The sequence below is a fragment of the Macrosteles quadrilineatus genome, unplaced genomic scaffold (assembly GCF_028750875.1).
Source record: "Macrosteles quadrilineatus isolate MER2022 unplaced genomic scaffold, UCM_ALF_1.0 Scaffold_8__2_contigs__length_117827958, whole genome shotgun sequence".
Taxonomy (NCBI): Eukaryota; Metazoa; Arthropoda; class Insecta; order Hemiptera; family Cicadellidae; genus Macrosteles; species Macrosteles quadrilineatus.
Window position 1 is genome coordinate 95,167,237 of NW_026542601.1, and position 26,557 is coordinate 95,193,793.

At 34.3% G+C, this 26,557-nt stretch overlaps 1 protein-coding gene across 1 annotated transcript; it reads left to right on the forward strand.

Moving 5' to 3' along the window:
• Window positions 1-205: 205 nt before the first annotated feature.
• On the forward strand, window positions 206-26,249 carry LOC129000581 (uncharacterized). Its single transcript, XM_054427542.1, has 12 exons — window positions 206-432; window positions 2,569-2,619; window positions 3,491-3,650; window positions 6,929-7,161; window positions 7,423-7,479; window positions 8,789-8,895; window positions 9,550-9,820; window positions 10,496-10,602; window positions 13,168-13,274; window positions 18,673-18,971; window positions 23,247-23,437; window positions 25,851-26,249. The coding sequence occupies exons 1-12, from the start codon at window positions 231-233 to the stop codon at window positions 26,121-26,123; spliced, it is 2,058 nt and encodes a 685-aa protein (XP_054283517.1). The 5' UTR covers window positions 206-230; the 3' UTR covers window positions 26,124-26,249.
• The last annotated feature ends 308 nt before the right edge of the window (window positions 26,250-26,557 follow it).

The window sequence follows — 26,557 nt, forward strand, 5'->3', positions numbered from 1 at the left end:
TCACAATACAATAGCTAATGAAACATAAAATACTAAATTGTGCATTTAATCTCATTATTAATAAAATAGCACGCTGAATTTACATTCGATATTTAGTTTCTAGTGATTTGTTGCAGTCATAGAAATGACAGTCAAAGACGGTGTTTAAACTAGTAGTTTGAAAAGGTATTGTAATCAAACAGACTGTGAAAGGACAACCCCTTGTTTGGAGGGACAAAACTTATTCATAGATGGAGAGAATACTGTTAAGAGTGTGTTTGTTGCCGATTTTGTTGACTAGCTCTCAAAATGGAAATGTAGATGAATATGAAACCGTTCCAGCTCCGCCGCAAGATCTCTCGTCAGATTGTGACATTGAAGATACGAAGCTTTTACCTGACCCTTGGATTGAAACGGACGACGTAACTGGATATGTTGACAACCTAATCGCTGGTAAGTTAAAATTTCTTATTCCATATAGCCTAATGTCCTTGATCATTTGGCTTTTAACAAATAACGAGGTGTTCGCCCGTCCTACGTGCCGTAATCGAGTAGTCATTTAAAAGTGTGTATAATTCAGAACAGTTAGTTTTCACTTAGTTTAAAGACAAATTTTCTTGCAGTTTTAATGTGAAAAATCCTCTTGTTAACATCTGTTGCGTGACCAAATATATTTTCATCCCATTAGATATGCATTTTAAATCCTATAATTTTACAATAAAACATCAATTGTGTCGATGTGATAAGCGTTGAAGTAAAATTTTTAGCCGATTGAGCCGAAAGAGAGAGTAATTGTCAATTGAGATTTGAGAAGTGTAGGCCTAGTCAACGATACCAACTTCCAGTCATTATCTTACCGAAGAATTGAACGTATCAATGATTATAGCATTACACATAGTATAATTAAGTCAACTATACTTATGTCTTTTCATTTATATCCAAATGCTGAATTTGTGTCACAAACGCTAAATGTTTACACCTGTTATGTTAGTTAAGCAAATTTTATCATACCAAAATCTAGTTTAGAATGTTAGCGTCGGCTGCTAGATTTTCTAAAAATTAAAACTTAATTTCTAAAAAAAACTGGAATCCAAAACTAAAATTATGGCTCTGACATTCCCTAGTTCTCAAAATTATCTTTCTTTCAACACAAAAATCGTGAATATCCGTCAAGTAGTTGATTCAGAAACGTGAAATAAAAAACCCTGTCACGTATTTATATTTGATTGATGACGATTCTTGCTAAATAACCAGCTGATATTAGACAGGCAGTATCTTAGGCAAACAAGCTGTCATCATTTTCATGCAACACTCTTTCAAACTATGCACCTGGAGCCCCGGCGTAAAAATATCTCGAAACCTCATAAAATACCCCCGTCGCAGCTAACCTGCTCACTAAGCAAATTTCAATTTGCCTGATTAGATGTTCGCTTGAATCTATTTAAATTTTAAATAGTATTAAGTTTAACAAGTTCCCAGGTTTGCTGCTACTGGGAATAAAGTGTGTTTTAGTAAAATATTAATAGCTTAGTATAAAATAAATAAATTTTCCTAGTTTGATCAAAACATATCTATAAACAAACAAACCATAAAAGTTGAATAATCCTAATTTATTCAAGCTTTTCAAAATGGTTTGGAGAGAAATTATGAAATTTTATAATGTTAGGGTAAAAAATTTGAAAAAAAAAACTATTGTTACTCCCTACAAAACCCAGTGCCTATGGTCCGATCATGCTAGTTCACAAACTCATTCGGATAAATGTGGGTTAAATGTTTTTACAAAATTTTTTCGAAATCGGACGAGTTTTGTTTGAGTTATCGTGCTAACGGACAGATATTATATAAATACTAGTGCACCTGTTGCTCGAATTTGAGCAACTGCAAAGTATTACGGGCGTTATTACAAAACGAATAACAGTCATAATTTCTGATAACTTAAAAGAGTCAACTCAAAGATAATATAATCAATCACTCCACTCCAGTTATCGAAACTGAAAATGAACGCTCTTGTGTGTATCATGAGTTTACTATGAACAGCTGTAATTACTGTAATACAAATTATTCGTCCGTTTAAGTAAACAAAATCTTTTATCCATAAGAAATACATTGGTATTTTGATACCCTGTGGGCCAAAGCCCGAGGACTTTTCTTACAGGAATTGGTGAAAAGGGGGGTCTACACAAAAAATACTTATTTTGACACATCGTTTGTAAAAATCTGTCCATTATTAACGGAGGAGTAGTGTTTCATAGAAATCGCCTTCACGTATTATATATAAGGATATATGTGCATTTTAACGGATCTGGGGACATCAAAACGAAAAATTAAACTAGTCCCAGGTCTAGCTAGGGCTTGCCACCATACCTACGGTAATAGCTTATTCCCTATGTGGGAAATTCGCTAACAGATTATAGCACCTTTTGATAGAACATAAAATCTCCGTTACCTTTTTCCAAGGGAATTTGAAATGTTAAAGGCTTACACTGAAAAATTTGTATTACAGGAGTAATCAGCAATCAGACTAAAAAGGTCAAAATAGAATCATATTATTTCTGCAATATCCTAAACTTGAAGACTTTAATTTTTCAGGAAAACCACTGGAAACTTTTGATGGCCTTCTGTATGAAAAATTCCGTCAAAGTAAGTAACGTTGTTAACTAATAAGATTTGTGGCAGAGAGTGAATGTGATGTTTAGGGATTACGATTCTATTATTTTAGTTTTTAGTTTTATTTGGTTTCGAATTTAAAATCATTGTTTGTTAAGAAAATCATTGTTTAGTTTATATTTAGATTTACGAGGTTAACTGTAAGAAAGGACCATGTGGTCCTAATTGTTCACCTCAACAAATAAGTATTTTCATTCATTCATTCATTTATTCAGCCAGGTTCTTTCTACAATCATGTATTGTAGATGTGCTCTCAGCTTGCATAGTTAGCCAAGAAAGAACGGGTTTTGATTCAAAAAGGGGTCCGCAGGAACCACAGTAGTTAGTGGGACCTAAAAGAGAATGATTTTTCTATGGTAGGGTAGGACTTAAATCTTCAACAGTTTTTAAAGAGATAGATTTTAATTCATGAGTGAATTTATTTCCTGGACGTCCAGAGTTTGTTTTTCAAATAAGTCTGGTACTGTTAAAATTTATTTTACTGAAGAAGTTGTACTAAAACGTAACTATTTTATTATAAGTGGTTTACCAATACCTTTTTTCTTTTATTTTTTACCAGTGGCATTTTTTATTGAAGTTGATGTAATTTTTAACGTTTTTAAGGAAATTCGGTCCAAACCAATGAAAGTTTTGTGGATGTGCCATCTTACACTTATTGTAATCGTTAAATGAATTTAAAAATTGAGATATTTTCACTATTTGTTATTGCTGTATGTTACATTAAAAAAATTAATATTTTTACAAGAAATATTTGTATGATAATATTTTACCTTGTAAAATCAATTTCCAACGAAAATATTTATTAATTCTGAAGTAACGGCAATATAACGTTTTTAATTTCCAGCCCATGAGTTCTGTGACTTTTTGACATCCTATGAGCCTGAGGTGGGACAGTGGCACTATGTCCCAGCAGTGTGTGTCCCAGCCGCTGAATGCCTAGAGTCAAAGCCATTTTTTCTGACAAAATGGGGAAATAAAACATGCAGAATCGTGGGCCATGATTCGTAAGTTAAATCTCAGAATAATACAGTACTCAGAGTAATACTATGAGGTTAAATACAACTTTTTTGACTGAGCACTTTTAATTAGTGTACTATACTATAGTTACTTTCACTTCACTTCACAACGTGGTGGGAGGACCAGAAGAGGATAATTTCGTTCTTTAAATCTACTGAAGAAAACAGTATGGAACAACCACCATTGATTATTAAAATCTCAACTCTACCACTTAGTTGAAAAACCTATTATATATCTATACTATTGTATGCAAATCTAATGGTGTCTGTCTGTATATGTATTACTAATTAGGCGCAAACACTACAGAACGGACTGGGCTTCAATTTTACAGAAATATAGCTACCATATCAAGAATGGTAATAAGACTATTCACACTTCGATACTGACCATGGGCTTTGCCACTTTGGCTTTAAAAGTTATGGGGTGAGGATTTTAAATGTAAATATTGATTGGTCTCCATGGCTGCAATGAGAACACTCACAAACTACAACAATTTACTTATTCTCTAAACTTATACATTTCAAGATAGAAAAAAGTATAATAAAAATTCAAACAAATTGGTTATCTTATCTTACTAATATTATAAATGTGAAAGTTTGTGTGTTTGTTTATTTGAAGTTCAATCACACATAAACCACTGGACGGATTGGGCTGAAATTTGGCATGATGATAGCATAGATAAAAGATATTCCCCCAAGTAGATTTCTCATCCTTATGCAACAGCTGAAGACAATTTTATTGTTAGTTCTGTACGGTTTATGTAGAGGTCGTGTTTTGTTTACAATTTGTTTCCCGTTATTACAGCCATTTAAAACCTCGTTTAACAAAATAATACGATTTAATCATAAACAATAACTTGTCCCCTAGTTATATAACCAAACAGTAAAGCACAAATCAAGAAATTAACCCTAAAATAATAGAAACAAAGTTTCGTCGACACTAGCGCCCATGTGTCACGTACATGAACTAAACACGAAAAACGTGCTTCAAAATTTACAATGGGATGAGAACGATGAGAAGTCTACTTGTGTTGGTTAGTCTATGATGATAGCTTACATTCCCGATTAACATATAGGTATATTATTATCTCAAAAATCCTTTTGGGCTCCGCCCCAGTGGCTCTGCAGTTCCCCATGTTAACCTTATGAGTATTTATATTTAAAGGGCATTAAAGCATTTAGTCAGCTGTTTCAACTAAAAAAGTTGGTTCTATGACATACAAAAGCATTAAAAAGTTATAAGATTTACCAACAGGGTGCAGCACTACAATTATTGTTGCATTTATGTATACAGCTAATTTGAACTAAAAGCAGCAACAAGAAACTGTGAGCAATGAGAACTGTCAAAGTAGGATTGTTTACAGTTAGGTATTTTTTTATGTCATGAACAATTTGTAATTTGTTGTGAATTTTTAATATTTTTTTTTATTGTTTAAGTGTAATGTGGTAGAACATTATGGTTGGTATATGTGTAATACTATAGTATACCGTCAATTTAAAGAAGCAAATTTTATCAAACTGTGTCCTCCCCGATTGCAAATGCAAAGCTTGAGTATAACTGCACTACGCATTTTAAACTTATATGTCAACCCCGTACGAAGGACGGGTACTCTGCTAGTAAAAGATAAATTTGGAATATTTTACTAAAATTAGGTTCAACAAGGTAAATATAATTAGGTATTTAAAATTTACTTACCCAAAAGGCGATTTTAAAATTATAGCAAATTTTACAATTGTCACATGCATCAAAAGTAAACTACTACTTCACAAGACAGACAGAGAATGAGGGTGAAACTTGGAAAAATTATGCTTACTGTGGATCTGTTCTTTGATTGGCTAAAATTCACAAGTTCTGGAACATTCCAGCCAATAAGATCACACCACCTTGCTTCAACCTGTGCAGTGATTTGCACAGAATATTCTTGTTTTAGACTTTCAAGTTAAATTTGGTTTTATATTTTAATTTAATTTAATTTCATAGTTTTACTCAAATGAATAGTTTCCTAAATTATTTAACTTGCTTGAATAAATATTTAAAAAAATGTAGTAAAATTGTTTTTGAAGTTAACAAAAATAGCTAAAATAAAATATTGAAAATAAAATGCTACAACACTCATGAAGAAAAATTCATTTAAAAAAAAAACCGGTTTTGATTGAAATTATTAAGTGATGGTCGTTACAATTGTTAACAATATAGTGCAACCCCCCATTGCCATAAAAATTACGGTACAAAAGTTATTCTAACTTATTTCACTTTCCCATGAAAATTTTATGCGTACAAAAACGGAAAAATGGATTTAAAAAAAACTGTTCTGATATTCAGCTGTTATGGTCCTTATAGTTCTAAACAAAATAGTGCAAAGGTTTATTGCGGACATTTTCCATCACGAATGTAAAAAACAATACACAACGTTTCGGGATCTAGAATCTGATCCCGTCTTCAGGTGAAAAAACTTAACTAACACATTACAACTAACAATACACAAACGCCCAACCTAAGTTGGAATACACTACCGAGGGTAGTAGTCAAAAAATATACACTGTAGTGTATTCCAACTTAGGTTGGGCGTTTGTGTATTGTTAGTTGTAATGTGTTAGTTAAGTTTTTTCACCTGAAGACGGGATCAGATTCCAGATCCCGAAACGTTGTGTATTGTTTTTTACATTCGTGATGGAAAATGTCCGCAATAAACCTTTGAACAACATTAACTCACCATCACCAACAATGAACTTCAAACAAAGAAAATAGTGCAACTCCCCATTCCTGTAAAAATTACGGTTTAAAAGTTAATGGAACTTTTGTGATTTTACATATCATAGTTTTTTTTTTACTCTTTTCGCTTACCCGTGATAAAGGTTGTTGACACTAATGGGAGAAAGTATGTGTCAGATTGCTGATACCGTTTATTTTATAGTTGACAATATCTTGTATCCTTGCATTTCCACCTAAATGGGTCTTTGCATAGAATGATATATATATATACTAGCCAAATACCTGTTCTTCGTACGGGGTTAGCGTAAAAGTATAAAATGCTTATTGCAGTTATACTCTAGCTTTGCGTTTGCAATGTGGGAGGATAAGGCTTGAGATAATTTGGTTCTTTATATTTATGGTATGCTATAGTATTACAGATATAGTATAGTATATACGGTCAAGTATAGTATAATTATACAGTATAGTATTACACATCTACCATATAGAGGTCTTGGAACTCCATTCTCCTTCAAATTGAACTCTCAGTTTGTGAATTATCTTTTCATTTCAGTGCTGGATTGTATCCTGATCACATATCATCCATCATAGCTGAAACATTTGTGTGCTGCCCAATCAACGGCACCAAACTGTGGAAGCATTACCAACTGGCGAACAACCAGGTGAAGCCAGATCGAAGCCATACAGAGTTTGCAGAAGTTCCGACCAGCTTAGAGGAATATCGCGGACTCTGGGTGCCTTACTACCATGTTTCCGGCCGCAACTTTGACTATTTGAACAAAGCAGGTAAAGTTGGAAGCATTTAGGCTTATGTTACCTTTTTATCTACTCCTAGCATAAGTTGAGCTCTAAAAATATAATGGGTTTTCAAAACAATCAGAGCACACAATGTTAGGGCACAAAATATATTGTATAAGAGCTAGATATTCTTCATCATTCTTTATTTTATTACTTTGAGACCTTCTCTTAACTATAATAAATTAATGTGATCTTAGTGAGTTTATTAGCTGGATCCTTTAGTAATCCAGAACTTTTTGTCTTTTCCAGATCAGAGGAAACTAACTACGTTCTTTAATCGCAAGAATTATGATGCATTTAACACTGGTAAATTTATATTATATAGTTGTATTTTAATATATTTTCCTACAGTTACCTGATAAAGTGAGCTTCCTTGCGCTGATTATAGCACACAAAGTAGCTAATTGCTGCATTTACTTACTCTTGCCACGCTCATTTTACTTTGCCGCCCTACAAGATTTCAACCAAACAACACAAAGCAGTGTGCTTTTATTAGGCACGTAATACGTGTATGCTTGAAAATAAGTTGGCAACACTTAAAGATACTAAGATTACGATCAGATTGGTGCAGCGTTTCCCAGCATTTGACTCTTGATACCTTGACTTAACCTGTTGTTTCGTTCTAACATTCTTTTTCACTCAACGCTTGGATTTAATTTAATCTAACCTAAAACGTGTTGCTTAGTGTTTGAAAGACTAATTAATTATTTAAATGCTTCATAGTTATTGTAGGAAAAATATAATGTGTAGTGCGAACGCTAAGTGGCACTTTGCGCACTACCTACACAAATAACTATGTCCTAGTCCATTTAAAACAAAAAAAGTCATTTACTTTTACAGGTTGGCTGTTGTCATATATGAAAATAGAATTAATAGTGTTGTATCATAGAGACAAATTATTGTGTAGTTGAAACAGCTGGCAAAATTTTTTAATTCTTTTTAAATATGAATACTAAGGTTAACACCGGAAACTCTAAAGCCACTGGGGCAGAGCCCGAAAGGTTTTTTGAGATAAGAACTGTCTATATATTAATCGGGAATGTGATCAATCCAATGAATCCGACCAGTAGTTAATGCGTGATTGAACTTCAAACAAACACACAAACTACCACATTTATAACATCAGTATGATTTTTAAATTCTAACTATAAAAATATGAAAAAATAATAAATTTGCATTCTATTTAGTTTTGTCAACCGTTAGCTTGAATGTTACAAACAATGAATGTTTTGTATATTCATTGTACAGTAGTTGAAAGGCAGACTATAAGCTAACTGAAGGGGCGTTTGCGTGGCCTCTCCAACCTCTCCAACCATGTGCATTTTTATGCACTAACTTAATTATTTATCTATTTGATTGCATACTTTATTTTCTCTTTTGAATTTTTCAGTGTATAGACACTTAAATAAACTATTTGCTTCAGATTTAATTAAATGATTACCATTCAAAGAATTTGCACTAAATGAAATACAAGAAAACCATAGTTAGAGATGCAAGGAATAACATGGTGTAGGAAACATCACATGGAAAAAACAAAGTTTCAACTATATTTATATTTAGTTTGACATACCCATATAGATTGTACAATCTCTCAGAGGCTCAACATGTTTTCCAGCTCAAGTTTGTGGTTTTGCAAGAGGGGAGCCTTTGGGGGTAAAAGACAATAGGATAATATTCTCCTGGTTCCCATACTTGTGTGTGAAGCCTGAAGACTGTGGCAAGGTAAGTCTCTTTGTTAAATAATGTTCTTAGGTGTGAGCCAGAATAGCACGGCAACTTTGCTAGAAAATCAACATGCAGTAAATGTTGTTAACTAGGGGAATCAACCAGCTCATTGGCCTTTTTACAATTCCAAAATCCTCTAGTTCCAATGAACTAAAAAGTACAATAAATTTTAGCCTTAGTACAAATGGCAGCCAACGTCTCGCAATTCTCTCATTCAGTGCTTCCCCCTGGTGTATCTCTAGCTCAGTGATGGGATCGTACCCTATCAAACAATAGATTGGATAATAATTGATGTTGACAACATGAAAATTGAGGTATTATATTTTAAAATGAATATAATACATACACATTTAGGAAAGTTATCTTTCAATTTCAATTTTAAAGCCAATTCTTCTTCAAAAATGTATTTGTTTAACATTTGGAGGTAAAGTTTGTTAAGTTTAGGACGTTTTACCACCTACTAATGTATTGATGAATCCTAATTAAACTTATATCAATTCCAGTTTGTGAATCAGATAAATAATGACATTATTGTATTTATATTTAATTGTTAAATGAATGGACTTATCCTATAGCTATGGATTTTTAATTGTAGGTCTACCTTTAAATCAATTTTTCTTTGCAACTTTAAGGACACAGTTGTATTTTCAGGCAAAAGCGAGTGGGAAGGATCCGCTACCACCAGCCAATCCATTGTGGCACCAGTTTTGTCAGCAGAAGTTCACACCAGTGCAGAACCCTCGCAGAGACGTAGTATATTATGAACCGTTGAACCATTACCCGGTATCAAACAGATATCACCATTGCTGTCACATCAATGATATGGGAAACAAGTTTCTGAAGACTCCAAATGATGTTTATGTCCCAGTCCCTCAAATCCCAACCTTCTTCAACATAGCACCGGGTGTACGCAGCGTTTATAGTAAGTTTGATCACACTTAATACATAAATTCCTTATCAGTATTTTAGGTGTAGGGATATTGTAATAATAAAATACACCTTCCAAACAATTTCCAATAACAATATAAATCAGAGACTGGGTTGGCAAGTCTCCGACTGGTTTTTATGATTGCCGATGTAACTAGGCATAGTCAAAATGTTATAAATGTAATAAATATAATCAGTAAAATACATATACCTATTCGATCAGTATGGTAGTTTCCAAATGGTGTGTAATACTTTCTCTGTATTATTTGATCAGTGGTAATCTTCCGAATGTTTATCCTTTGTACTGTGTTTAGGTCGTGACTTGATTATAAACACATGTTATTATTCTTTGTTTTGTTTACATTTTACGTCATTAATTTGTAACCATAGTGGCAACCCATAAGGCCAATGTTAAAATTTAAAAACTTTGAGCTATTTTTAAACTATACAGGCATTATCAAAAATTTTAATTGTTCCGTTTTAGACCTTCCAAACATTTCTTGAAACAACCTTGGTACATTTGTTTAAAATATGTTCAGCTCTTATTGAGTGATAGTGTTAGAAAGTTTGCATTGAAGCCGATCCCAAAGAGTTTCGCTCCGCTCCGCTCAGTTAAAACTCTTTAATTTATTCAACCATGATCTTAGTATGACGTCTTTTATTATTTCAGAATGTGAGGAGTACGCAAAGCAAGTTTGTCGCAAGTCTCCGGATGGTAGCTCAATGTGTGTTGGAGGGCCTTTTAATCCACCAAAACCAGGTGAAAATCCTCATATGGTAAGTACTACATAGCAGAGTGGTTATAGTACTCGTCTATTAAGAAGGTTGTCAGTTCAATCCTGAAAAAAAGCTTGGTTGTTGTGTTGTGGGCTTTTGATTAATGTTCCTGGAAATCTTAATCAAATCAAATCATCTTTACTCAAACTATTTTTTACCCACAGGCTTCACCCCGTTTGACTTTATAAGTATTAACACATTAACCATTGATTGGTTAAGTTAAGCTGAAATAAACTAAACAGAATACAAAAGTACAAACAAATAATCATACCTGATTTTAATAAGGTAATAAATTTAAATAATAAAAATCTTAATATATAAAAGAAAGTTGTGTTGGTTACAGCGTTTATAACTAAATACCCCCGCCGCAGCAAACCTGCCGTCTAAGCGAATTTCCATTTGGCCGAATTGATTTTCAATTGATCTATTTAAATAACATTAGGTTTAATGAGTGCCTAGGTTTGCTGCTACAAGGAAACTAATAAAGTAGTGTGTTTTTAGTAAAATATTGATAGCTTACTATAAAATAAATAAATTTGCCAAGTTTGATCAAAATATATCCATAAACAAGCAAACTACAACATTTTACAATATTCTCCATAAGAATAACATGGGAATTTTAAATTTACCATTTTTTTAGTTTTCTCCGTAACCAATAACTTTACAAAAACACTTTGATATACTGAATTGTTTGTTTTTTTAAGCTCTTTAAGAAGGTTTAGAGAAAAATTGGGAAATTTTGTGTTTTGAGGGTAAAAAGTGAGAAAAACCAATTTTTACCCCATAAAACCCCCCATAAAACCCTGTTCCCATGGACCGATCATGCTGGATCGCGAACTCATTCAAGTTTATCCTGCCTTACACCTTCAAACCAAATTTCATCAAAATCGGATAAAAATTACTCAAGTTATCGTGTTCACGGACACATATATATATATATATATATAAATCTATATATATATATATACCTATATATATATATACATATATAAAAATTTGAACGAATGGTGTTTTTGGCCTCTGGGGACATTAAAATGAAAAAGTAAATCGGTCCCGGGCCTAAGTCTTACCATGAGACCTACGGTAATAGCTACTTCCCTATAGGGAAATTCGCTAAAAACAACTGAACCAATTGGCATGAAAATTTACAGGGATATTCCTTAGGTACTAGAATAACAATAGCCTGTTTCCGTTTCAAAAACCCTTGGGAAGTGTCCTATGGCCCTTTGCAGTTTACATGTTAATCTTATGGAAGAATGTTTTATTTTGTTTACCATGCCATGTTTGTCATTTCTTGATTAAATTAAATTAAGGAAACAGCTGTTGTAATGATAACCTAATTTTTAAAAACAAATCTATGCATAACAAATGAGAGCTATCAAATAGGTTTCTATTCCATTTGTTTTTTACAAATATTTTTGTCAAATGTAACTGAAGGCAAGTGAGCGCAGCAAACAAGCTCCAACCTAAAGGTGAGTGAGCGTAGCGAACGAACTTCAACCAGGATGTGATTGAGCCATGCGAACGAGCTCATCTTGAAAATGAACGAGCATTTAACCACATTAGGACAGGACGACGTATGTCGGGCCAGCTAGCAATAACATGCAAATAAGTACAGCTGAGGTATTTTTAACATACGGTATATGGAAAGATCACTTTAGAAAGAAATTACGACCTTAAAGGGCAATTTATGATAGTTTTGCGCAAGGTTTCTCGTCATGACGAACATTTTAAGTATATGGTTTATGGGGGTGTGACTTGTAGTTTTCTCAAAGGTTCATGGGTACTTTGGGATGGGTCTGACTTAGGGGAGGTACGAATGAGGCATTTAGTTCTAAATTCCTCCGTGAACAGCGCTGTAGTAGAGAGCACTTTGGCAATGAAGGTTTACTAATCGCAAAAATAGTTCTGTTCATAAAATAAAATTATAAATGCCTCAAATTCAATTTTATTATTTTTTAAATATAAAATTAAACTATCATAACCTAACCGAACTAACCAAACTTGCTGATAAAGAAATAATATAACAAAAGTTTAGTAATCGGAAAAATAATTCTGTTTATTAAATAAAACTGGAAATTGCTCAATTAAAATTTTATAATGACTTAATAATAAAATTAAACTGTAATAACCGAACCAAACCAACCAAACTTGCTGATAATAAAAACATCTTGGACAAAAAGTTAATGCTACCAGCGGGATTCGAACCCGGGACCTACAGCATATCAGCCCAGCACGCTAACCATTAGACCACCGAGGCCGATGGCTATTGTCCGTTTTGTTACGGTAATGGCGTTCCCTCAGCTAATAAGAAGCCCACAGCTGTCATCGTAGCCTCTTCTATACCTCCCCTGAGTAAATACCCTTTGGGGTCTATATGGATTGTGCATTCGCATACACAAAATAAAGTCAGTAATATGTATACATTCTGTTTCTTTCATTATCAGTTCTGAAATTGTCTACAGTGATTTTAACATGGGAATGGAATGCCTCTTTCTATTCCATAGTAAAAGATAATAAAAATATTTTCAAAAATATGCTTTGAACTCAGTGACATACTTGCAGGCATCCCTAGGAGTGATAGTTCTAAAGATAATGATTTTCCACTGCGGAGGGGCACTGGTTAGTCTGCGTTATGTTCTCTCCGCTGCCAGCTGTATACATTGGTGGGGGTGAGTTGAGTATTAGATGTCTTACATACACATATTGTTTTTGATAGGACTTTCAAGTGACTTTTAATCTCCTTGAAAATAAAGAACAGAGATTAGTTAATAAGACATGAATATATGTAATTCTTTTATACAAAAATGTGTTAGTAGGTACAATAATAAAATTTAGACAAAAACATATTGTATCTTGTTTTAAAATAAAAGTAAATCTTTAGATGAAGAATTCCATTTAATGAACTACAAGTTAGTTTGTTTACAAGTAAGTTTGTTTACAAAAACAATATAATAATAATTAACAACCATATGACTTTATAGTCATATGTCATCTCCCTTCTTCACTTATAAGTTAAGTCTTTTGGGAGGATTTACTCTTTCTGATGACTTTCTACTATCTACGCATTTAACTCCATTTCCATCTTCACTTCCGTTCACTTTACTTGCTCCTGCAGGTTCTTCAACGTCATAAAATCATTTCTTCAAAAACCAAGAGTTCCTTCGATAAATATTCCCATCTGGAGTTTCTATAAGGTATGATCTTGGCTCCGGACCTTTTCTTACGACTGTAGCTGGCTGCCAGTCTCTGTGTTCTTTTCTATACAGAACTTTTTCTCCTTCAAATTCTAAGTTGTTCTTTTTTGTTCTGTTACTGTATTGTCTGGATTTTTCCCGAATATTTTGCAATTCATTGTGAACGTTTTGAATTATTTTAGGTTGCAGAATTTTATCTTTGCTAGGGAGCAGTGTCCTTGTCCTGTGCTCCATTAATCTTTGAGCTGGAGATCAAAGATTTTTCCGGGGTATATTTCTTTGATGAAGTAGGGCTAGATAAACATCGGTCTTTTCTTCTAGACATTTCTTTACAATGAGTTTTGCCTCTTGAACATACCGTTTGACTAATCCATTTGATCTTGCAAACAAAGGGCTTGAAACCCTTTTTTTTGAATTGCCACTCTTTTTCAAAATTTTTGAACTCAAATGAATTGGACTGAGTACTTCCATCTGACAATAATGTTTCAGGAATTCCATGTACTGAAAACAACTTTTTGAGTTCAGTTTGTTAACTTTTTGGGAACATTTGAAGATGTTGTGGATTTTAACTCAACAATGTCATATAAAAACCGGAGTAGGAATCCGCAACAACAAGATAGTCTTTACCGGATAGGTGACAAATGTCAGTTCCTATTTCCATCCACGGTCTAGATGGTACTTCTTGCTGTAATAATTTTTCCTCGTTACTATCTTTTTGGAGCTTTGAGCATATTTTGCAGTTCAAAACATAATTTTTGATTTTGTTCCTCATATTAGGCCAGAACACGTATTCTCAAGCAAAATTTAGTGAGTCTTGTATTCCTCTGTGTCCTAGGTGGATCTGTTTTAGTGTAAGTGGACGAAGATGCATGGGCAGCAATATTTTTTCCCCTTTAAAAATTATATTTTCATGAACAGCTAGTTCATCCCAATAATTCCAATACTTGTCTGGCAATTCATATTTTTCTTCAGGCAAACCACTTAGAATGATGTGCTTAAGTTTGGAGAGTTCAGCTTCTTTTTCTGTGAGATGTTGAGCCTCCTTAAGTTTTTATTTTCGCATGGATATTACCAAGTCTACTGCAAAAGAAAGTTCTTCTTCAGGAGTAGCCTGATTTGTGCAGTCTCTACTCAGTGTGTCCGCAATATATAATTCTGTTCCTTTCTTATAAACAATTCTTGGATTGTAGGGTATTATCTCCATAACGATACGCCTAACTCTTGGAGGGGTGTCATGCAAGAGTTTTTTTAAAGATCGATTCAAGAGGCTTATGGTCAGTTTCAACTACCAGACCTTGTGATCCCCATACATATTCGTGAAACTTCTTACATGCAACTGAAATTGCTAGAGCCTCTTTCTCTAACTGGCTGTAACTTTGCTGTGTTTTAGTTAGAGATATGCTACTGGCCGATTTTCCTGTAGGAGCACTGATGCAACAGAATGTGAGCTTGCATCAACTGATAATGTTATGGGAAGTTTTGGGTCAAAGTAACAGAGCAAAGGAGGTGACGCTTCATTTAGCTTTTTGTATGCTGTCTTTTGATCAAAATCCCAAACCCAGGCTATTCCTTTGTACAGTAGTTTGCGCAAAGGCTCTGTCAACTTTGAAAATTTATTAATGAATTTACCCAAGTAACTTACCATGCCAAGATATCGCTGTAGCTCGGCTACATTTGAGGGCTGTTTTAGATTTTGTATAGCTTCAATCTTAGTGGGATCTGGAAGGAGGCCATTTCCAGAAACTATGTGTCCCAAGAATTTGATTTCTTGTGCTTTGAAAATACATTTGTCTTTGTTGAGCTTAAGACCTGCTATATTGAGAGCAGAGAAAACTTTGGAAGTCCTTTTTTCCAGAATATCAATGGTCGAGCCATGAATAAGAATGTCATCCATTGAAACTTCTACTCCATCTAAAGCCTGATAAAATGGAGCACATGCGTTCTTGAAATATTTCGGGAGCAGAGGATATGCCGAATGGCATTCTTAAGTAGCTGTACCTTCCCCAAGGCGTGGAAAAAGTTAAATACTTAGAAGTACGCTCAGAAACCTTAATTTGCCAAATCCTTTTCTGCAATCTAGGAGTGTGAAAAATGTTGAGCCATTTTGATGCTATTTCTTCTAAAGTTTGAAGTGGGTGATGGCGACGTTTAATATTTTTGTTCAAATCTGTTGGATCTAAGCAGATTCGGACTTTGTCTTTTTTGTGTACAACAAAACCATGGGGGATACTACAGGAGTAGGTTCAGTTACAGGTTTAATAACACCTAACTCTACCATGTAACAAGCTCACGCTTAACATGTTCTCTTAATGCAAAAGGAATTCGCCTAGCTGGATAGATTTTAAGTGAAGGATTGTCAACTATATCAATGTCATATTCATAATTGTTCAAACACCCTATCCCATTGAATAGGTTTTCATCAAGATTGCTACCGTGTAATTCATGTACCCTTATAACAAATCCCAATGTCTGACATGAATCTCGACCAAAATTGCTGGATAATTTCCATCAACTACAATGAAGTTGACTTTTTGTTGTGGTTTGTTAATTGTTTCTACAGTTGCAGTACATTCACCAAGCGCCGGTAGCTTGATATTTGTGTATGAAATCAAATTTTTCATCTTAGAACCATTAATTTCTAAACTACTATTTAATGCAACAGTTCTACTTATTACATTACATTGAGCTCCTGGTATCTAATTTGAAAAATACTTCTTGGTTCTTAGGAAGTATTAGGAGTTCAGTCCATTCTCCTGCTTTTTGTTTTCTTTCTTTAGATAAGGAACTAATTAATGTTACCTTGTCTGAGTTTTGAATCGAATATACTTTTCACCATGTTCATCGGAGTCCTCAGTTTTTAATGATTTCACTCGATTATTTGGTTTTGAGCGGCATCTTAGAGAAGTGGCCAAGGATACCACAGTTAGAGCACTTCTTTTGGTAAGCAGGACAAGCTCAAGGGCCATGGCGATATCCGCAGCGACTGCAAGTGAAGGTGTTATATTCTTGTTTTTTCTTCTTGCTTCTCACCTATTAAAGTTTCTTTTCCTTTAACTGCATAAACGTTGCAGCATTTATTTTCAGACATTGTAGATAGCTGAAATTCTACTTCTTCAGAAGTCTTACAGATGTTTATTGTCTTTTCAAGTGTCAAATGTTCTTCATGAAATAGTTTTTGGCGAGTGTTGTCATGATTGATTCCGATTCCACAAACCAGCCTGTCTCGTATCTTACTAATATTATAAATCTGAAAGTTTGTGAGTTTGTGTGTATGTGTGTTGCTCAATCATGCATAAACTACAGGACGGATTGGGCTGAAATTTGGCATGATGATAGCTCACATTCCCGATTAACATTTAGGCATATTCTTATCTCAAAAATCCTCTCGGGCTCTGCCCCAGTGGCTCTGTAGTTCCCCATGTTAACCTTATGAGTACTAATATTTAAATGGAATTGAAGAATCTTAACACCTGGTTCAACTAAAAAATTGTATTATGTGATGTTCAATAGCATTAAAAAGTTAATAGGTTTACCAACAGGGTGCAGCACTGTTATTTTTTTAGTGAATTTCCCATATAGGGAATAAGCTATTTATTTATGAAAACAGCTAATTTGCAACCAAAAGGTGAGTGAGCGTAGCGAACGAACTTCAACCCAAAGGCGAGTTAGCGTAGCGAACGAGCTCCAACCTACCGAATTTTTTTAAACCGTGTCCTCTCCGATAACTGTAATAAGCATTTTATACTTACATGCTAACCCCGTACGAAATCCCCTAGAAATTGTATCTCAATTGTAGGCTATATCTTGTCTAAATTGTATATCTTGTAGTTCGAAAACCCGCAAAGCGCGTAGCAACTAGTCTTCAACTTTTTGTTGTCAACATTCTTTGACCTTACAGACTATTTGCGGGAAACCAAAATTTAGTGGAAAACTTGTTGCTCCACTGGTTGACGACAGAAAAAGTCGCTGCATTTTGTTGAAAAAGCAACAAGTTTCCAAAACTCTAGTCAAAAACCTGGTTGTCAACTTTGGTGTAAACGCGGCTTTACACTACCGCTACTGCAGTTTCAGCCCTCAGAAGGCTTTCTTCAGGTGTCAAAGGAAGTAAAAAGTTGTCATTCATACGAACTCGTCACATTTAAACTACAAGAACACAAATAGGGACACGAACACGAACATAAAAACGAATAACACGTACGAGTCACAAACCTTTTTTTCTGGATACCAGCATTGATGCCTGACGCGTGCGAAGAGCTAGTCTAAACTAGTCATATATTTTCATATGGCTCATATGAAAATATGTGATAAACATATAGTCATATGTTTTCTAGACTAGCTCCTTGCGCGCGTCGCACATCAATGCCCAGAAAAAAATTTTGTGGCTCGTACGTGAAATTTGTTTTTATGTTCGTGTTCGAGTCTGTATTTGTGTTCTTGTAGTTTAAATGTGACGAGTTCGTATGAATGACAACTTTTGACTTCCTTTGACACCTGAAGAAAGCCCCCTGAGGGTTGAAACTGCAGTAGTAAAGGATCACCTGACAGTTAAGGTAATTATTAATTGTATTTTATGCCTTAAACATTTTAATGTTGTGAGCGGCCTGATCACCTGATAGTTAAGGTATATAAGCCATTTATTAAATGTATTTTATGCCTTAAACATTTTAATGTTGTGAACGGCATGAATAAAACTTGGTTTCTGGTTTCCTACTATCTTTATATGTACCGTAACAACAAGATGGCCAGTCGTTCAAACCTTCAGAGTTAAAAGTCTAGCTAATATACTGTACATAGCTTTAGAAGAATTCAACCATCACAATAACAATCATAATATATAATTATATTACATATTTTTAAATGTTTTTTTTTTCAGATATAAAGTAAACGTTGTCATGCTAGGAGAGCATGCATCGTCCTCTTACGAGTATGGAAAAGAAAGATTCTTATTAGTCACCCAGATTGTTCAACCTAATGGCTATCCACCTTCTTTCCGATATAAACCATCAAAAGAGAACAGAGCACGTCCTACTTCTGAAACAATTGACATAGCCTTGTACAAGTTGGATAGGGAAATTGAAATTACTCGTTATATTCGTCCAGCATGCTTGTGGTACGGACATGGTCAGGGTTGGGGAAACCGTACTTTCGACTTCTTAGGTTGGGGCTCTCCAGGTAATTAAGATGTGTGAGTTGTGAATTGTTTGTAATTTTCATTTACAAACAGTTTACATTTACATTAGTTAACATTTACAAACAGTGTTTGAGAAATACAATAGTGCTATACATAAGAGGATTTACTATAATCATGTTTTTGTTATTACTATATGTTTTGTGTTTACAACTTATGCTGTTGAAGACTTATTCATGGGTATACAATGTTCCCTCTAAGAGTTGTTATCCAAGAGTTCAAGAAGAAAGGCAATAATATGTAGTGCTTGAAAACTGAAATGTAGGCTTCAGTTAAAAGTTGTTTTGTTAAGTGGACAAGATAACATACCCTGTTTATGTATGTACCTATTAAAGAATGAGTTCACAGCATAAAAAAGTATCAAGGATAAGATAATAAAGCATGGTTCCTAAGTTTACAAAATTGTATAAGAAAGTAAGATAGTGTTGAGTTTAAAACCACAGTTTGTACCACAAATATTAGAACAGACCGGTATGTGTCATAAGCATAAACAAAATTATACAACTGGCAACTGTCCCGTATCCTATACTAATGAAATAACATAAACATGATTTAGACAGTTCCATTTAAGCAATCTATACTATATAAATAAAAATTATATTTTTGTCTGTACATAGTTTAGAATCATAAATATTTTGTTTATTTTTGTTTAATACGATAGGAAAGCAGAAACGTGTGTTATCTCAATATTTCTCTCTGTCCGTCTATCTGTGACGCTCAAGATGGCATTTTACGCTCTTTTTCTCCTGGAAAAAGACTAACAGATCAAGATTAAACTATTTTGATGTATTCTCTCCATATATGATAAGGTTTTTAATTACTTGCAAAGTGTCTACATCCATTGGAAATAAAAACAAGAACACTCAAAAACCCAGTTTTGTGCTGTATTAGACTCATTTTGTTCTAAGTTTTACCATACAAGTCGAGTGATTTATTGTAAAAAAATAATATCAGCTGTTCCTAGAATATTTTACGCCTAACACAAAACCTTTTTTTACAATTAAGTACCAGGAGACCGATCTTAGCTTGGATCAAATTAAACATTACATTTATTATTTAAAATAATTAGCTAAGATAAAGATATTTATAATGCACGGTGTCAATGTGAACACATTTTATAAAAATATAGATGATAGAAAAAAAAACATTTAAGTACCGGTACATTATTTTAAAAATAACATTTATCTTATAAATGTGTTAATTGCAATAGAATTAACCTGTATCAGCTGGTTTTATTAACTACAGCTACAAAAAGGTATTGACATTAGCATGTGCACTTCCAAGGGCTGTAGGGCGGAAACTGGATTTTCCCCAGCCTTGTGACCAATTCCAATTCCAATCGATTTGTCATGATCAAATACCCCATTGTCAACAAAAAAATATTTATCCTCCGACGAAAATTAAAGTTTGTCCACACACTCGCTTGTTTTAGAGTATAGGATTAACCGATCAGCATACAGGTCAAGTATAACATAAAAAACAATGTGGCTACAGTACATTGACATATGTAGGGGTCAGCTATGGCTAGCCTTCTAGGCACTATTAATTGTCACTCTGTTTTTGTGGCTCTCACTGTGAGGCACTGTTGGAAGTATACACCAATGGAACACAGAATTCTTCAGAATGGAACACAAATGGAGAAAGGGTTATAGTAGGACATCTTGAGGCAATCTGGGTTTTAGCCGGATTCTCTGGATTTCAGAAGGTTGACCTGTGTTATAAATTCAAATGCTGCTTGTTAGTGAAAGTTTTGTAAAGAATTTTAAGATAGTTTTCTTGATGAAATCCTCTAGGTTCGATTCCCAGTTCTAAATGTATTTGACGGGTTCGAACATACCAGTTACATTTTGGGACTATCCTTAAATATTATTTTGAAAGGTTTGCAGTTTACGAATTGACCTTGATGAAGCAGTTCGCCATACTGGGCTGGCGTACAACAATTAATAGTGGACGTAGAAGAGCTTTGTATAGAAGGGTTCCATTTTTAATAGACAAACATGATTTTTTGTTGATTAAAGGGAACCAATTTAATAATATGCCATTAGCCAATTTTAATTTGTTGTTAATATAAAATTTCCAATGAAACTTTTGGTCCAAGTATACAACTAAATATTTTATTACTTGGCCTGGAGGGTTTTGTGTGATCTGTTCACCTAGAATTTCAATATTTGGAGCATCTGACTGTTTTCGGAGGGTAAAAATCTTCACTTTATCTTCATTGGATTTATAGCTATTCTCCATTTTGTGAACCATTCCATTAAATCGTTTAAGGAATTTTGAATGTTTTGGGCCACAATTTCGCTGTCATGGTGTGTAGAGTCAGAGTAGAGGAGGGTGTCATCTGCAAACGCGGCTGTTTGGACTGGTTTGATTAAGGGCAGACCAGAAGTGTAAATATTCAACAACAGTAGTGGTGAAAAATTGCACCCTGTGGGACTACGGCTTGTATTGGTCTGGTAGTTTATAGAGAGCCATCAATAAATGTCCTATTTTTGAGGAAGCTTTCAATTATTCTTTGTAGGTAGGAATTACGGGACTCCGAACTTTCTTAGTTTAAATAACAAGCCATCGTGCCATATCTAAATATGCTAATAGAAGGTGAATGTCACAGACTGTTCAAGAAGTTAGTCAAGACTACGAATCTGATGGTGGTGGTACAATACAATATTCTGAATCCGAGCTACAAGGAAATGAAACAACATTAGATGACTCTGAAATTTTGTCCGGACAAATGAAAATATAGTTCAGTTCTCACTCTTCCACCATTTTGGGAGCAAATGGCACGTTCTAGAGCACGGCAGTCGGAGGTTGAGAGAAAACAACGATTGCCCGGGATAGAGAGCTGCATCATGTTAGACGACAAGCTGGAGAGGACGACCGTGAGGAAAGGCGAGAGGATGACAGAGTGCGACATGACCTAAGGCGGGTTACACGCCGGTATTGCAGACATAATGTCACCGATATTTCTGATGTCGCGGGCATGATGTCTGCGACATATAATAAAATACAACCATGGGAAGAGGCAGCTGGCGACATGAAAGTGAAGGAATCACAACATTTATCAGTTTAAATAATGTCATCGTCAGCAGAAGATGCTGTGATGTTGCTGTTGTTCTTTCTACAAAAAACATTAAAGATAACTTCATGGTAATTTTTCCAAAATACATTGTAATTAATTGTATTACAGTACTTACGTAATTTCCTTATGGTGTCAATTGAAGTATTATAATATCACAATACTACATTTCACACCATAAGGCAATTAAGTAAGTAAATAAAGCGCCAAAACTACTAGAAACATGTTCTGCTCATGCGCAGGCCCAAGAGACAAGAGACATGTCTGTCCAAACACCGACCGGTTGGTTCGCTCGAGACACGCGCCTGCGACTGCGACACTGGTGTGTATAGCTCCATAAGTTGACCTAGGTTGGTTTTTGAGGGGCATGTCGCAGGCACAAAAAATATCTGCAACATCATGTCGGAGATACCGGTGTGTAACCCGCCTAAGACAACACGCTGAGACCGTTGAAGAGCGCGAAACTCGCCTCTTTATTAACAACCAAAGGTACCATCAACAACACAATCTGATGCTGCAAACTGAATATGTCCGTATTGAGATTCTTAGAGCGGAACAAGGCCAAAAAGAAATAAATGCCCAAACTGTTGCTGACGCCAAAAGACTCAGTGTGACAAGACAAATCGAGACTGCCCAAGGCAGATGACTTCAACGAGAAAGGACACGACAGACTTCACAAGAAAAACTTAACAACAACATTTACTCACTTTTATATCAATCTATTATATCTTATTAAGTAAATCAATTCAAATATACCAATGTGTTCAATCATCAACTCTAACAAAATACGCAAGCACCACACAAGGCCATGACATTTATATCACAAAAGTGTTAAATAATTTTTACTATTGGGCCAGTAACATCATTTGTTTATGTTTATGGTCCATACCGGGTCTGCTCTAGTTTTCAGGTTTTGTATTCATAGTTTTTAAATACATCAGAACATGGTAGTGTCTATATTTTGGATTGTTTGGTATTTGGCATGATGTTAGTACGGTAGGGTAAAATAGTAAATTTTTTATATTTTTACAGGGCTAAGCAAAGGTAAGATGCTATATCTAGCCATTTGTTTTCAAATAAGCTATTTAATTACCAGGTAGTTAATTGATTATTATGTTTTCAAGTCAATATACATTACTTTGTTCAAATAGAACATCCTAAATGAGTATTTTCCTGATTCTAGACACCTACAGAAGTGAATACTTGAATACATTAACAAGTGGTCTGACACAGTCTAAATCTTGCACCAGCGAATTTTTCAAAGATGACACAGGAGAAAACCCTTACTACAGGGTTTTTGGAGCTCCTGTAAGCTGGCAAGTGTGTTCGAAGGGATATCCTGACGTAAATGGAGAAAATAAGGGTCCCTGTTTGGTATGTTTCATAGTAGATTATAAACATATACTAGGTGAAACCCGTCGAAATCGACGGTTACTTTCAAGTCTTACGCTAATTCATCTAACTGCGATAAATTGGGTGAAATATACATATTTTGAGAATTTAGCATTGTTCAAAGAGTTATAAGTGTAAAAACAATAATGATATTAATTGCGTTAGTTGCCAATTTTGGTTGATCATTCAATGATTAAAATATTTCCTATACTGTACGTCATCGGAGTTATTATTAGTATGTTATATGGTATCTCTTTCTTTGGAAGAACCTTTAAATAGTATTCAAATCGTACTGGTGGATCTTTTGTAGTTAAACACTTCCGTGATTTCATCAGTTTGGCCCAATATGATTTTATTTGAAGAGAAAATATTTTTGGGAAGACATATTCTAACTTCAAAGGGAGGTATATCCGTTACAGTGTAAGTTGGATTTTTCCTTCGTCACGTCGCGTCAGTTCATACCGTACTTCTGTGACAATGAATGAACCCTCTAGCATAGTTTTGAGAAATTGATTGTGCGGTTACTGTTAAAGCTGGAATTCCTTGACATGGAGGATGTCAGTTAGTTGTCTCAGCCTTATCAATAACATAAAGTTGTCAATATAATCTCTATACGGAATGTTAGGTGTAGTGGAATACTTGAAGTGAAGTTGGCTTTTATTATTGAACTGTTAGGGGCCTCCTAGTTCATATGGTCTTGGTGGCTTCATTGGCAACAAATAATGCAAATTACATAGCAATGGGACATTTCTAAAAAGTGAAAATACTGTAAATTGGCTGGTACGTATATATTGACGTTTACATATTGTTAATCAACGTCTCTTATAAAGAATTATTTCATCTGCCGTAGTTTAAAAGGAATATGACCTTTCTGTCATGACAGTAGCTGCTAAAATAATATTTTCTCTTTGTGCCATATTTTATAGCCAAAATGTGTTATTTTCAATAATACCAACCCAGTGCACCAAAGTCCGTAATATAGGCAGGTGCAAATAATTTGTCAACATGGGTACCATTTAAGCAAGGTTTCTATGTTTGGATTTTATTAGACTTGATAAGAGCTAAGAGCAGATATTTCTACATAAATATTTGATATGTGTAGAATAATATGATAAAATGTAGGCAAAAGTGGTGAAAAAGGCAGACACCAACCCGTACAATAGATATAAGAGAGTTCAATAAGAAATAATTTAAGAATTGCTGTGATAAAAGGATTTTCCACTGATTTCGTAATGGATTGTTATATATTGCAAAACATGACATGATAAAGAAGAAAATCAATTTTAAAATAAGAAAATAACATTGCAAAATACTTATTTGGTAGAATCATAGATAAAACATACTCCCTTAGTAGATTTCTCATCCTTATGGAACAGCTGAAGACAATTTTATTGTTAGTTCATGTACGGTTTATGTAGAGGTCGTGTTTTGTTTACAATTTGTTTCCCGTTATTACAGCCATTTAAAACCTCCTTTAACCAAATAATACGATCTAATCATAAACAATAACTTGTCCCCAAGTTATATAACCAAACAGTAAAGCACAAATCAAGAAATTAACCCTAAAATAATGGAAACAAAGTTCCATCGACACTAGCGCCTTTGTGTCACGTACATGAACTAGACACGAAAAACGTGCTTCAAAATTTACAATGAGAAGTCTACTTGTGTTGGTTAGTCTATGGTAGAATTCAGTAACTCCCAATAAATGTGTGTTGTTTGAAATACAATTTAAAAATGAACAGCTGTTTCATTAAAAAGTATTATTCACATGGCCAAAATGTAAACAACTCTGTGGAGGGATCTTTAAAGGCTTCTAGGGAAGAGTCCTAAGGGATTTTGCTTAGTTTTTATTTTGATAACTCATCTACAGACCAATACCTTTCTTTGGACACCCCTACCAAGTTTCTATGCCCAGCCATTCTCTCAAATTAGTGGGACAAAGTTTCAAATTAAATATTTATATTCCCCCATCTTATGGGTTAATCTTATGGGAGAAACTCCAACATTGATGGCCTGTGGGGCAAAGCCTAAGAACTTTTATTACAGGAATTAGCAAAAGGGGGTCTACACAAAAAATACTTTATTTTGACACGTCGTTTGTAAAAATCCGTCCATTATTAACGGAGGAGTAGTGTTTCGTAGAAATCGCCTTCACGTATTATATATAAGGATTCCCTCATAGATTACCCTCATAACATCCATGTCTATGTTATTTGGTTTAACCATAGAATGTTTAATACCTATAATTTTGTAGACCAAATTTTAAGTTTACTATTTTCTTTAACCTGGTTAAAAATATATGTATTTTTATTTTTAAATTTTGTAACCAATCAAAATTTTGTGTATACTAGTTTTGCTGAGGCTGTTAATATGAATGTTTTATCTATTACAGTTAGACCATGGTGGTCCTTTGCAAGAAAAAATGAGTAAACCCTACTGCTCTACTCTACTCTTGGGAATTTTGTCTACACGGAATCCTTGTAATCCCAAGACGGTACCTAATGTTTTCATCAACATCTCCAACTTTTTGGGTGCAATAGAAGACGAATTGTGGGGGAAATACACATTTTTAGACCTTACAAAACAACGTTTCCAGAAGCCATCGTGTGGAAATGCCAAAGAGTTTTTCTTTTTTAATAAATGCAAATATGGGGATGATTGTTAACAGATATAAAATGTTTGGCAGTATACTATACAAGAGTCAATGATACAAGTTTTATCATGTTTTGTAGTTGTATATCACATTTGTATTGTTCCACTCCAAGTAAATATTTATGGTTTGAACCATTTATCTTGAAGTAATATTATTTTACATCCTCAACTCAAGCTTAAAGATTGATGCTGTTTCTTGTTTTTAGTAGGTACCTATCCAAAAATTAACTAATAAAGTTTAGATAGCCTAGTGTTTTTAGCGAATTTCCCATCTAGGGAATAAGCTATTATAGCGTAGGCAGTGTATCCACACGACCAAAATAATAATCCCGCCTACTGGGTCCAGAAATCCTGTTTCATCCCGCTTTAGAGTCATGAAAAATCCTGTTTAATCCCGCTTGATTTTTGGTTAAATCCCGAGTGTTTTTTGTGACATATCAGGTCTAA